General features: G+C 51.1%; 1 protein-coding gene across 2 annotated transcripts in view; it reads right to left on the bottom strand.

Moving 5' to 3' along the window:
* The window catches only part of HTT (huntingtin), a 188,566-nt gene extending 175,127 nt beyond the window's left edge, over positions 1-13,439 (bottom strand). Inside the window, exons 1-7 of one of the 2 annotated variants that reach the window (XM_063310834.1) lie at positions 13,296-13,439; positions 10,049-10,132; positions 7,026-7,146; positions 6,318-6,377; positions 4,120-4,199; positions 2,723-2,861; positions 1,418-1,559 (exon numbers count right to left, since the gene is read on the bottom strand). In XM_063310834.1, coding sequence (XP_063166904.1) covers positions 1,418-1,559; positions 2,723-2,861; positions 4,120-4,199; positions 6,318-6,377; positions 7,026-7,146; positions 10,049-10,132; positions 13,296-13,423 — 754 coding nt within the window. In that variant the 5' untranslated portion in view covers positions 13,424-13,439. Of the gene's footprint in view, positions 1-1,417; positions 1,560-2,722; positions 2,862-4,119; positions 4,200-6,317; positions 6,378-7,025; positions 7,147-10,048; positions 10,322-13,295 lie in introns of those variants that run through there. The other variant, XM_063310833.1, reaches the window with a different exon arrangement.
* Positions 13,440-13,522: the final 83 nt, after the last annotated feature.

Genomic DNA, 13,522 nt, shown 5'->3' with positions numbered 1-13,522 from the left:
TCTTGATATGAAGAAACAATGGGCTTGAGGAGCCAACATTACTTCAATGGCATCCACTAAATAATATGTTTTATAGTAAGACCTTAAATATTCCTAATTTTTCCTCATGTTCAGTGCTAGGAGATGGTTAGCAGCCATATTGGATACTTCAATACATTTGAAAAAAATCCATATCCATTCACACAGTTATTGTTTCTGCCTGGCAGAATAGCTTTTTGAATATTTATCAAATTTGTCACCGCCCATCTCTTCCCACCAGGTGATTTATATCCTACTTTTATTCTGTATAACTCAAGGCAGGGTAATAATATTCCCACTTCCTATTTTCCCCCCAACAACCCTGTGAGGTGGACTGGGTGGCGAGAGGGTGACACAAGGGAGGCCTAGGACTCACAATCTCCCGGTACCTAGTCCACTACTTCAAATTGGTTCTCGAGTTACTGAAAATCCCACTTTTAAAAAAATGAAAATTAGCATTCCGTTCTATCCCGTGTAGTGGCCCCCTTCCAACGTAGCATACACCACCCTCAGAGTTTCACCTTGCACCTTCCCTGCCAGTATGTCCAAATGCAGCAAATGCCATGCTATTTCATCAGGCGTCTGGTGGAAGATTTTGATGGTTTCTGATAACTTATTTTGTCTCAGCTGCCATTTTCTTATTATTTCTATTTGTAACTGAGCAAGTTGAAAAGCTGGCTTGGTGATTGTTTCCTGTATTTTTAATCTTACACCGGGAAACTGCCTAGTCACATGAGTTGGGCAGTATGTAACTACTGCGATAAAATAGCTTTCAAAACTTCTACAATTTAGCCTATTATATTCTTTTCTTTCCTTTTTCAATGAGCCAGCTTGGTGTCGTGGTGAAGGCACCAGGCTACAAACCGGGAGAGCGCGAGTTCTAGTCCCGCCTCAGGCATGAAACCAGCCAGGTGGCTTTGTGTCAGTCCCTCCCTCTCATCCCCGGGAAGCCGGAGGCCAGGGAAACCACTCCTAAAGATCTTGCCAAGAAAAGTGCAGGAAAACTATGGAGTGCCCTGGGGGGAAAAACCAATATAGGTTAAAAATACATTCCATGACCTGTTTGGACACTTTTCTGACTAAAATGGCCAAGGAAGTGGTGAATATTTTTTCACCTTGATTTAACAGTGACATCTATCTTGGAGAGGCTTTACTGGAAGATAATCAGAAGCTGATCGTTCCTCATCAAGAGAAAGAGAGAGAGAGATAATACATCTCTCTTATAAAAGGCTTAGTAATATCAGTTTTACACCAGGTATTTCCTTAGAAATATAATCTTTAAGCCAAGAATGAGGTACTGCTAAACAGCTTAATCTACAGTTACAGTTGAAAGAAAATGAAGCAAAGGAGCGACAAAGATCCAGCCCAGCAGCAGCATGATGATAAACTACGCACTTACCTAGCAATACCTGAAGCAACCGAGTGTAGAAATATTGCGTCCTTCGCGAATGCTGGCAGATGCTCACTGCGGCCGCGGCTGCCGTCCGACGGACGGTTGGAGAAGCCGAGTTAAGATTACCTATGAAAGCTTTTAATAAAACCTAAAGTGAAAAAAAATCAATAAAGTGTTTCTGTGTCATCTAAGTTTCCTTTTTCAGACTCTGGTAATGTTAGACTGACAAGCTTTCCCTAAATGATACGAAGTCAAGATAAAGATTAACGAAACAATTATCACTAATCTAACATAAAAACTTGAAACAAACAAAGCTTCTTATAATTTCCAACAGGAAAAGCAAGCCTCCTCAGCCAGCTGCCTCTCCACCCACCAGGAACGCCTTCGCCTCAGCCCAGGGCTCTCCAAAGTCTGGTCTGCTTTGGTCTGCTATGTAAACGCTTCCAAAATTACTCACAGGCTTCATTCTCGATTTAAAAGAATATTGGCAAGATCATCATTGTTCTCATCACCCTAGACCAGGAATAAAAGCAAGCAGAGGCAGAGGAACGCCATGATTTCAGTGAGAAACCAGGCTGCCCAACTCTCCTCCTCCTCGCCAGGCGGCATCAGTCCAGGGCCCCAGGGGGGCAATCATCGGCCCCAGTGCCCAAACCCAGGGTGCTCTGCCATTTCTAGCTCCTACCTGATAGGCAGAGCACAGGAACCTTCAGACAGAGAAGCCTGAAAGGCCTTTATACCCAGCTTTTCAACTTGGTCATCACGTACGGAAACACACGTGAGAGAAGACGGGTCCCGCTTATTCGGGGCTGGCACCCTGTTCGGGGTCTGGCATCCAGAACAGCCTGGGCCTCAAACCCCACCCCACTCCCCAGGAGGAATTCCAAACTTCAGCCCTGGAGAAACCTTTAATGGACATAAATCAGCACACTAGCTTTGAACTCAGTGATGGGTTATTCCCGTGCAGCGGTAGCTGCCCTAAAGCAAAGCCAACGCTTCTAGTTCCCGCTCGCACGTTTCCCAGGGAGATCCAGGCCTCTTTCCAGAAAGCGAAGCCTCCGCTGCACCTTCGAGGGAACCCGGACTGAGGCTTCACAAGGGAGGGACTCGGAAACCGTGCAATTTCAGACGCTTCAATGTTTCCTTTCTTGTGCTCATAGAAAACCAGCCTTAATAAGCAGCCTCTCATTGACTGGCTTATTAGAACTGTGACTCTCTCTTCCAACGTTGTGTGTGTGGGGGGGGTGCATGAGAGAGAAAGGGAGAGGGGGGGGAGGGAGGGAGGGGCATTAAGGTTTAAAATAATTATACCTTGATGTCACTGTCATTTGCAAAATTTCCAAAAGCTGCCATGATTTTGGGTATTGCCGCAGCCAAGGTTTCTTGCACAGATTCTTCAGGCCGCCTGCTTACACGCGTCAAGCAGGGCAGGAGGTTTATGAAGTACGGTCTGCACCAAGAGACGGCAAAAATATTACTCAGAGGTTTGTGACAGGACACCCCCTTGTTGTGATTGGCCCAGCGGGGAAGGAGGCCAGCAAAGGATCTTCAGGGGGCCGCAGGAGAACACACAAGCCAGGAAAGGGTGCCCTGCCTTCCTCAGAAGGAGCAGCTGCCCAGGACAAGCCCGGACCCAGACCTCTGAGGACACACACCTAGGGCAAACGGAAGTATCAAACTCCATCCAGGCAGCATTACGGCACGCAACGGATGGCCAGCCAGAGGGGAGGCCAGTCAGCCGAACCCGAGTCCAACTTCCACCTGCCCCTGCCCCAGGCCCAGGTGGCGCAGCTGCCAGCCATTCTGGTCTCCGGCTGCTGTTGGTAAACCCAGGCCTGTACCCAGTAAAGACCTCTCCTGTCTGCAGTGGGTGGACGCACAGACCCTGTGCGTACCACAGAGCTCCGACTGAACAGCAACAGAGTTACAGCCCTGTTGGAAATCTGCCCACAGGCTTCGGGCCTGCCAGCAGCTGCAACGCACGTCCTGGGAGGACTGTTTATGACACGGAGCCCTGCCTCAGAGACGGCGGGCGGGAGGCCTCTGCGTGGAAATGGGCAATTCTGACAAGCTGGGGCTGCTGCTGGCACGCCAACTGCCCAGCAGCCACCCTCTACATCATCACCATCACCATCATTATATCCCACCTTTTATACGTATGTATATATCTTGGTCAATTCAGGTGACAAACATGCCTAATTCTCCTGCCTATTTTCCCCACAAAAGGCCACCCTGAGAGGAGGGTTGGGTTGAGAGAGAGAAACTGGCCCAAGGTCCCCCAGCTGGCTGCTTTCACGCCCAAGGGAGGCCTAGAACACACCATCTCCTGCTGCCTAGGCCAGCACCTTCACCATGACACAAAATCCTTTCTCAGGGCTGGTGCTGGAGTCTTCAAAGCGTCTAGTCTTGGGGGAGTCTGGTTGTTTGTGAGTTTGTGGTTTTCCTGGGGAACATGGGCTTGACTCAAGCACCTGCATCCTCAACAGACACGGGTGTGCACGAGCCTGATCTGGTCTTTACTTTGGAGTGGATGAGACATGATCTGAAGATGGAAGACTAACATCTGTCCCCTGCCGTGGTCAGATTACTTCCGTGTCAGGCTGCCAGTCGTGGCAGGGAACCCTTTAGACTGGTCCATCCTAGGAAGGCGATTTGCGGGCAGTCCCATCTCCCCCATGATCAGTCTTGAACACAAAAGTAGTTCTCACCTGCATTTCTGGGGTCTAACAAGATGTGCAAGTTCAGCAAATCTCCACAGAGCAGCCCGCAGGCTCCGGGAAGCACCATTCTAGCAAAAGCCAACGGAAAAGAGGGACATACCTGTTAGTCGCAAAGACAGGGCAGCGTGTGCTGACAAAGCAGGCACTCTTGCCTTTACGGGATTCCTAAACACAAAATAAATCTATAGCAAATTTATTCACATGAACCTTTATGGAACTGGAAGCAACAGTGCAGCCAGTTTTCTTTTTGAAAGTAAACCAGGATTTAAAAAACACAGGTATTCTACATGAAAACTCTACATCAGCGGTCCTCCAGGTGTGGTCTGGAGACCCCCCAAGGCCCTTTTCTACAAAGTCAAAGAAATATTTTAAAATTTCTCAGTTTTAATTTCTAATACAGTAAACTTCAATAGATATAACCCACATGAACCAAAACTCTTTGGGTCCTCAATCATTTTTAAGAACGTAAAGGGGTCCCGAGACCAAAATGTTTCGGAACCACTGCTTTAGAGCAGCGTTTCTCAACCTCGGCCACGTTAAGACGTGTGGACTTCAACTCCCAAGATTCTTCAGCCAGCATGCTGGCTGGGGAATTCTGTGAGTTGAAGTCGACACGTCTTAAAGTAGCCGAGGTTGAGAAATGCTGCTCTACAGTATCTGATATTATGACTTCAGGTTAATAATGTTTTGAGTGCTTATGGTAAATGACCTAGCATTGTGTTATTTCTATCAGAGGGCTGAACTGAAAAAATCCAGACAGGTTTTTTAGAATTTGTATTTTCAGCAACAAAAATATAAGCAGGGGTAGTGGGGAGTGGCAGCCCACCACCCCACGCCCGCCTTCTGTGCCCAGGGATGGGGGGATCTCACATGGCCCCTGAGGGCCAACGGGGGGTGGGGGGGAGACGGGGCCTGCCAGGTTTGGCGAGAGGAGGGGGTTCCCTCAGGTGTGGCTGAAGCGATTTAGTCAGCTGTTTATTCTCTTATTCTCTCCTTTATTCTCGGCTGTTTAGCTAGCTGGGTGTTCCCCTCCATTGGGTCCCTTTCACCAGCCAGAGCGGCCTTCCCTCGGGGCCTTCCGCAGCTAAAACTTGTGTGCGGAAATGGGCCTTCTCCGGGCACCTTCCGGCGGGTTTATCCGGGGCTTCCCCCCGGCCGGGGCCTTCCCTCAGCCGGGCAGAGCTACGGGCTCCAGGGGCTTCACTCGGCTCCCCTTCTGGCCTCAGCCAGACCCAGGAGGGGCGAGGGGGTCCAGTACCTTCCCTTCCCAGAGGGGAGGTGGAAACCGGTTTGCCCCCAGGGTAGGGACCCGGGAGGAGGGCTGGGCCAGGGCTGGGCCAGGGCTGGGCCCACCCCTCTTTACAGGAGATTATAATGATAATATAAGAGGAATAACATATACTAAAAGAGAAATAAGAGAATAATATAAGAGGAAATTGAGATAATATAAGAGGAAATGGAGGCTAACATTTACAATGTATAAAAGGATATTCAACAAATGTAAGCATTTTCAAATTTGAAAAGACATTTGAAAAAATGTAAGACATTTGAAAAAAACGCACTGAGACTTTCTAAAGAACTTAACTACAGCCAGTTTTTTGGGTAACCTCACCCCTGGCCCCTGCCAATCTCCCTGCATTGCCTGATTTTTGTTTTTCTTTGAGATGTTTTAATTGCGCAAGAAAAAGAGAAGGGAGCATGGAGTTAAGCCAGGCGCTAGGAACAAAAATCATCTCCACATCAGCTGGCCTCATCACAAGAAGGGCTGTCAACCGCGGGGAGAGGCCCAGGGGCAAGGCTCTCTCCTGCTGGATGGCCGGCCGGCCGGCCGCTGAGAAGGGGGCAAGGGTGCACTCCTGCTCTGGGCAGGGGTGAACCTCGATGCTCTCCAAGCTCCCTTCCGCTTCAGGCTTCTCTGACGGGGAGGGGGGCAGACGGGCATCGAAACCCACTGCAAGCAGTCGCAGGACACGCTTAGAACAGCCGCACACCACGGCCACGCCTTGCGGCCGCCCCCACCTGCCCTGGAAATTTCTGCATGGCCCGACACGGCCCTCAAATAAGGTGTTCGCCACTCACGGCTTTACCTGACAACAAAGTGTTATTAAAATATAAATCATCTCAAATTCCTGTCCAGAAATCTATATATTCAGAGAAATTCAAATTTTTGAGTAAAAAGAACTCACTTTTTTAATCTCTTTGTAGAGTTCCAATTGTAACCTAGGAAGACTAGAATCCATCAAAGCCTAGAACGAAATCAACTGTACATATCAACGAAGTATGCATTATTCCAACATGATGCACTAAAGTAGCTTTATTTATTACAACGATATTCAGCCCCCGAAGACCAAAGCACAGCCATAGAGAGAGTTTTCATACCTAGCGTTTCTTATGCCTGTTTACTCAGCAGCAATAATACTGAATTACGCTACAAAGGACAGCTAGCAACTCTATGGCATAAGCTGGCAAAGGCTGACCCATTGGCACACCTCTGTTTGCAGTAGACTTCCAAGAATCTAAACCCTGGTTGTTCTGAAGCTCTACACAAACAACACAGAAAGAGTCCGTGAGAGGGCGCTTTGAACTTCCAGGTCCGTGAGCTCCTTGCCAAGTGGTCAGCGGCTTAATTAAAGAACCGGACTGACCCCAGAACACGTATCTGCTTAGCCCCCCACCTCCCCACGGTGGCTGGAAAGGAGCTTTGGCTACCAGCACCCCCCCTCCACCTCCTTGGGACAAGCTACCTTCAATCTGCAGCACTGCCATAAAATTTGCAGTACGTGCATTTCAAGAGGGTAGCTGCTTTATTTCACCCTAAAGCAGTTTTCCCAGGTATCAATGGTCTGTTATTCTGAATTTTATCCATATTTATAGGTCAGAAAAATACGACTTACTTTTATCACTTTATTGAGACACTCATCAGCAACCATCCTCACATCAGACTCTGCATCATCGCTACAGAGAAGGAAGAGTTCCATGGCAATTCCCAACAGTTTTGGGAACTCTGGGGAATTTCTTAAACAAAGAAGTTACACCCAGTTAGAAAAACAGCTCATTTGCTCACACAGTTTCAGTGAAAGCTGGGGTGCACAAGCTATGATGTTTTTCATTTTGGAGCCAGAAGGAAAGGTGAAGTTTGTGGTTCTAGCAAGCCACAGAGACCTCTCTCAGGGCACTTCTGACACTGTTTGCAAGCCACGATGCCCAATTCCTCAGCCAGGATCTTCTCCAAAGCCACACGAGGGAAACACATCATTCATCGTGAGCAGCTTAAGACCATCGGCAAAACACGTGACTCTCAGGGAGACCAGAGATCAGAAATGACTTGTTGCAAAACTTTTCCTTTATGCATTCTGCCTCTTTCTTCCTTTCAGCATTTGCTACCTAACTTTGGCTGATACTGAGTTCTCTTATACGGTACCGAGAAACAGTCGTAGGGGGTAATAGAAAAGTAGCTCAGCACATCAGGAAAACACTGGCTTCATCTCATGAAGTCTGGTTTAAACCATAGTGTTATCTGAATTTGGGAGCCAGTGGAATACTGAGGCTTTTGACATTCTGAGTGTCATGGGTGTTCTCACAAGATGGCTGCCGCAGCAGATTTCCCTATCCATACAACGGCTGCCATGGAGGGTGTGCCTAGTTCCAAATCCCTATTTCCTCAAATGCAAAGTGAAACTGCTCCCCCGCCAGAGGGTGTGTCCACAGGGCATAGTCCAACAGGTCCAGATGGGGGCCACAACACCCCTGCTTCCGGCCCAGTAGCCTTCTACTTTTGGGGAGTCAAATCAGCATATTTCTGTGCAAAGCACTGGGCGGCAATCACCCACATATTTTTTTCCTACGAATTACTATAGAGCCAGGAACTCTTGTAAATACAAATGACATTACAGCTAGGTCCTCTGCAGCCTGACAGCTTCCTATGTATTCATTTAAAAGAATCTTGGTGTGGCCTAAGGATGCCCTAAGAGCTGCACATGCCATTGTGGTGTCCAGAGGAATGAATGCATATCTCAAGACATCTCCATCTGTGGGTTAGAGGTTCCAGACATAACCATCTCAGTATGATAAATCATTATTTCCTTGCCCAAGAAAGATCTGATTGCTGTTCCCTACTTAGAAGTCCAAACACCTATCTTGCCCTACTGAAACACAGTTCCTCATGGTGGCAAATGCTGGAAATCACGACACAGAGTAGTAGTAGTACGAAGCCAGGAGTAGACCCAGGATTTAATCAGACTGAAACTGTTATATCTGAAACAGCTGCAATTCTCAATAAAATGCACAGATCTCAAGATGTGGCACTCCAAAGACCTCTATGCCCTTGGTCCCCAACATGGTGCCCATGAAGGAAAAGATAGCTGCCAACATTCTGTCCTACTTGTCCTTTTCTTTCTTTTAGTGTTTTCAGATTGACTATGTCCGTTACGGCAACCATTTTCTGAGAGTACTCATATCATGCTGTTAATTTTTCAAATATTTCCTAAGTTATTGTTAGCCTAAGAACCTTGATAGAAATTCGTTCTCTTGGCAAACACCATTCAAAGATACCCCATTTCTGGAAATTATCACAGAACCGTAGAACTGAATGGGAAGACTGATGCTCTCAAGACCAAACCCTTGTCCAAATGGAAGTACGTTTGACTTCACAGCCATCCAGCTTCTGCTTCCAGACATCCCAAGAAGGGAGGCCCTCACCTGTTCGCGTGTCCAACCATTTCTGAACAATGTGTGGCAGAAAACGCTGGGTTTTTCAGTGGTGTTGCTATGGTATTATGGGGAAGGAAAGACTCAAGGCTGCTGACCTGAGCCTTGTGCTTGCATGTTCCCTGGGACTTAAGAGAGGAAAGGACCACACCTGCATTGCCAGGAGGAACCCGGAAGGCTCAGGCACAGGCGTCGAGGGGAGGGAAGAAAGGAAGCTGAGCTGGAGAGCTGAAGGAAACGCTAGCTGCGTGTGGAAGTGGCAACACTGAGCATCAACAGTTCGATGGAGCGAGCAACGAGACTCCGAAGCTGGCGCTGCTGAGTGAGGGGCAGCAAAGCCCAGCAGCCCCCCAAGCCTTCCCCTGAGGCAGAGCAGGCATGGCTGGCCAGCAGCGAGTAACCGTTTACCCCCTTCCTACAAACTGATCCGGACTGAGGGACAGAGAAGCGGCTCAGCAAAAGGGAACAAGGACCAGGCTGCTTCAACCTCCCCCTGAGGCACAGGGCCGGAGGGGCGCCCAGAGCTAGGTGTAAGTCAGAAGAGCGTGAAGCCCTGAGCAAAAGGAACAGAATCTCCCATCCTTACAGGGGAAGGGGCGGGGCTGCTGCCAGCTCTGCTGCTGAGAAAGTCAGGCAGTTTCAGGGCAAAAGGGAAATTTGTAACCCTGTCAAGTACTGAGTTATAGATGTACCATCAGGCACAAGTAAGTAGGTAAGTTTGTATAATAGGCTTAACCCATTAGCTGTGTATATTCTGTATGATAAACCTACCTCTTGTAAATACCACAGGAAAAGCACCCAACCTCCCAGTACCACACCTTAGCGTAACCCTGCCACGTGCTACATATCGGTATTAGCCAAATCCACATTTTTGTGTTGCCTCTCAGCCTCGTGGAGCAGCAAAAGAACTTCTCCATAAAGTACATGCAACTCACCACTGACAGGGAGCTTATCAAGGCAGCACGCGCGCACACACACACACGCACGCACCCCCCCAAACACATCAGTCTGCAACGAAGAGGTTCCAGCATCCTGAATCTATTTGGTTGCCTTGATTTTCTAACTGTTTTGATCACACTTTTAAAATTTGTACCACGTTTGCAGATTTCATTTTATGAAATTAAACGCCTTCAATGATTTTTTTATACTACATTATCGTATTTAAAACCCCACAGTTTTCAGTAACAGAGTTCAGAAAATGCTTGATTACCTTAAAGTCTGAGCAACCATGTTTTCGCATATTGTTAGGCAATGGTTCACGCGATCTTTCTTGGACGTGGACAGTTCCTTCTTTCTGTAACAAAGACACAACAGTTAAATTATGCCCACGTGCCACATTCTTCTTTTCTAGCCACAAACCCCCTGCTCTGGGCCAGCCAGCCTGCTTTTGAAACAGGGAACTATCTGGAGGAAGAATGTGGCTCTGGACATGCTCCTGGGCAGGGGCCAGGCCCTGTCCAATCCTGAGTATTTTTACAGTCCTGCCCATTCAAAAATAAAAAGAACGAAAATGGCAGTCGGTCAGTCAGTGCCCATGGCAGTTTGTAGGAAGGGGGGAAAACAAGGGCATCTCCACGGCCAGTCTAGACCTGTCAGCATGCAAACATGCCCATATAAATCAATATGAATAAAAACAGAAGGTTATTAAAATTTGAATGCAATACTTAGATTTTAATATTTTCTTAAAAGCTTTGTATTAAAAAACCAAATTTAGCTTAGAGATAACCATAAATTTATATACAGCTGTGGCCCTTTTAACACCTGCCAGAGGATTAAGGAAAAAAAGTTTTACTCGCTAGCCACTTTGTGGATAACTGCTCCTGGTCCAGCATCTCAGGCAGGTCCACTCTCTGAGCTAGCCCTGGTTTGGCTTTACACACACTAACCCAGCTGTTTACAGCTCAGCACAACCTGGACCCACCCCGCTCTCAACCATTCTGGGCCCAGCTCAGATTCTGGCCTGAATGAGATTCCGGTCCCTGCGACTTCTCCAGCCAAAGATTTCCCCGATTTACTAGGACCCACTGCCACCTATTTATTTAGCAAGAGAATCCACCAGTCTCCTACTCCTCTAACAGCCCAGGGCAGCTTGGTGGAAACAGAGGGTGTTTGTTCGCCAAGGCTGATAAAGGGCCATCGGGCCACTGACCTCCTAGGGTTGTCCAGGATCAAAACTGCATCCAGAGGGAGCCCTGAACTGCTGGGCTGATCCCTAAAGGGGAGGGCAATCCCATCCTGAATTCCCATTTCTCCCAAAGAAGCCCCTCATCTGATTTGACTGACTTTCAATTTACTCTCCCACATCGAGTCGCTCACAGCCCAGGACACACGGACAGACCGTGGAGACATCCAACCTCAAACTCGCGGAATGGGGAACCACAGCCAAGCACCCTCCGCTAGCACCGAGGGGCCCTTTAAAACACTGTCAGCAAGCTAGAACCTGATGGGTCGCAGGGGTCAACTCCTGGGCGGCGGAGCAGAATTATTACTGCACTAGCCGGAGTTGGGCTTGCCTTTCCTTTAGGAGCTGAAGGCAGCTTTGTTTTTCTGACCCCCACCCCCCATGGGGCACACTGGGCTGGGAGGCAGCATCTGGCCAAGGGAGCCCATGAGTTTCCTGGGAGCCCCCAGGACAAGTCCCACATCTGAGCCACTAGGCCAGACCAACCCATCTAGGTGCTCATGGAAATCTTTTATCCGGATGAGCAAAGCTGCTTCTGCCCCACGGCCCAACCGAAAGGGATCCAGACAACCCGCTTCCTCCGTAGCTAATTCCCTGCCATCTTCTCAACAGCCCTGGCCCAAAAGGCCAGGTTAGAGGCTAGGTGAAAGTTCCCAGCCTGGCTGGCTCCAGGGACAGTTCTGCAAGAGAGGGCGCCCTGCACCTTCATCAAGGCAGGCGGAGTGCCCCGTCCCTGGAAGGGGCATCGATTATCGATTATGCCCGGAAGCAGCTGCCCACAGCCCACCGAGCCACCCAAGGAGCCAGGAGGGGCATGGGCCCAGCCCGCTGGTGATGGCCCCAACTACCCTGTCTGCTTCCCCTGCTTCCATGAGCTCAAAAGAGATGCCACAAGATGCTCCCCAACTAGCATCCGACCTGGAGCAGGTTTCAGTGACAGTCACCCAGGGCCACCCGTGGGGGCGGGAAGCTGCAGACACAGCCAGTGCAGAGGGGCCCAGCTGCTCCGCCCTTCTCCTCCCCAGTTTCCAGATTTCCCAGCAAATGGGAACCCAGCAGCATCCAGTCCCCTCCGCTTCAGATTTCTCACCCCTGCGGCTGCAGTCCCTTTGCTTCCCACAGCTCTCACTGAACCGAGCGGCCTGCTGGGAGCAGCAGTGGGGCAACGGGGCAGAGGCGTCACAATTAAGTGCTCAGGCCTCCTGTTTTCCAACAACTGACCGGGCATGAAACCGAATGACCCACCAAATTGTCAGGAACTCCCCAAGCGCTCCTCAGAAACCTTCCCATCTCTTAGGCACTTGGGCGATCCGCCTAACCATCCTCCAACCTTGTGGAGGTCCAAGGCCTTCAACTCTGATCCAGGGTTTGCCAAGGGAACGAGGTGACCAGGGCAAAGGCCGGCTGATAACAAGCTCCAGCTTCAGAGCACATTTGGCCTGTTCCAAGGTGAAGACCGGTCAGCGTTTGCCAGCAGACACTCCGCTGGAACCCCGTCAGGGCTGGCGGCCTGCCACCCCGGGAGAGGGACGGCAGAACCGAATCAAGGGCACAGGATGGTGTCCGGATGCCTCGGCTACGGTATTCCCCCAAGCGGCTTCCACCTAGCATAAATCCAAGCAATCGTGGATTCCTGAGGAACTATACGAATTGCCCGCGATGGGGTTTGGGCAGAGCGGTGGCCAGAGCCGGCGAGGACTCGGCCCAACCCCGGGAACGGGCTCCGCGGGCGACTGCGCGCAGATGCAACCGGAGAAGCCGCCGCTGCCGCCCTGCTCCGATTCCGGCCGCGCGATCCTGCACGGAGGCTGCCCTGCCGGCTGGCGTTCCCCCAGCAGCGAAGCCAGAGGCCCTCTGGTCCGACCCAGCGCTCGGCCGAGACGCGCCGAGGCTGGAGGCGCTCAGACGGACAGGGGCAGGGAGCCTGTCCCGGAGACGCCCCCGCCTGAGCTAACGCCGCCCGGCGGTCCTGCCCGCGGGGCCACAGGCGCAGGCCTGCTTCTCTGCCGCGGGAGAGGCGCCCGGCCTCTCCCCGGCGGCGCCTCGCGGGCTGCACGGGGCTCCGGCCTCCGAGGCAGAGGCGGGGGGGCCGGCCTGGCCTGGCCTGGCCGGGCGCGGGGCTTTTCCCAGGGACCTCTTCCCCCATCCTCCGCGCCCGCTCCCTCCGCGCCCGGTCCGGCCGGGGCTCCCCGGGGCAGGCCGCGAGGGCAAGGGCAAGGGCAGGGGCCGGGCGCGGAGCAGGAGCAGGAGCGCTTCTGCTGGGCTCCCCACTCACGGCCGGGCGGGCGGCTCCTCGGGCGCGGGGGCGGCGCGGCTCTGCGACTGCTGCTGCTGCTGCTGCTGCTGCTGCTGGAAGGAGCGGAGCGCCTCGAAGGCCCGCATCAGCTTCTCCATGGCGGCCATGGCGGAGGGCGGGGCGCGCGGGGCGCTTCCTGCTCCGGCCGGTAGAGAGCCCCGCCCCGCCAGCCGCGCCTCCCGGAAGGAGCGCGGGCAACTCAGCCG

This window comes from Candoia aspera, chromosome 8, assembly GCF_035149785.1.
Source record: "Candoia aspera isolate rCanAsp1 chromosome 8, rCanAsp1.hap2, whole genome shotgun sequence".
Classification (NCBI taxonomy): Eukaryota; Metazoa; Chordata; class Lepidosauria; order Squamata; family Boidae; genus Candoia; species Candoia aspera.
The sequence above is the reverse complement of the archived record's forward strand: the minus strand, read 5'-3'. Positions and strand labels throughout refer to the sequence as shown.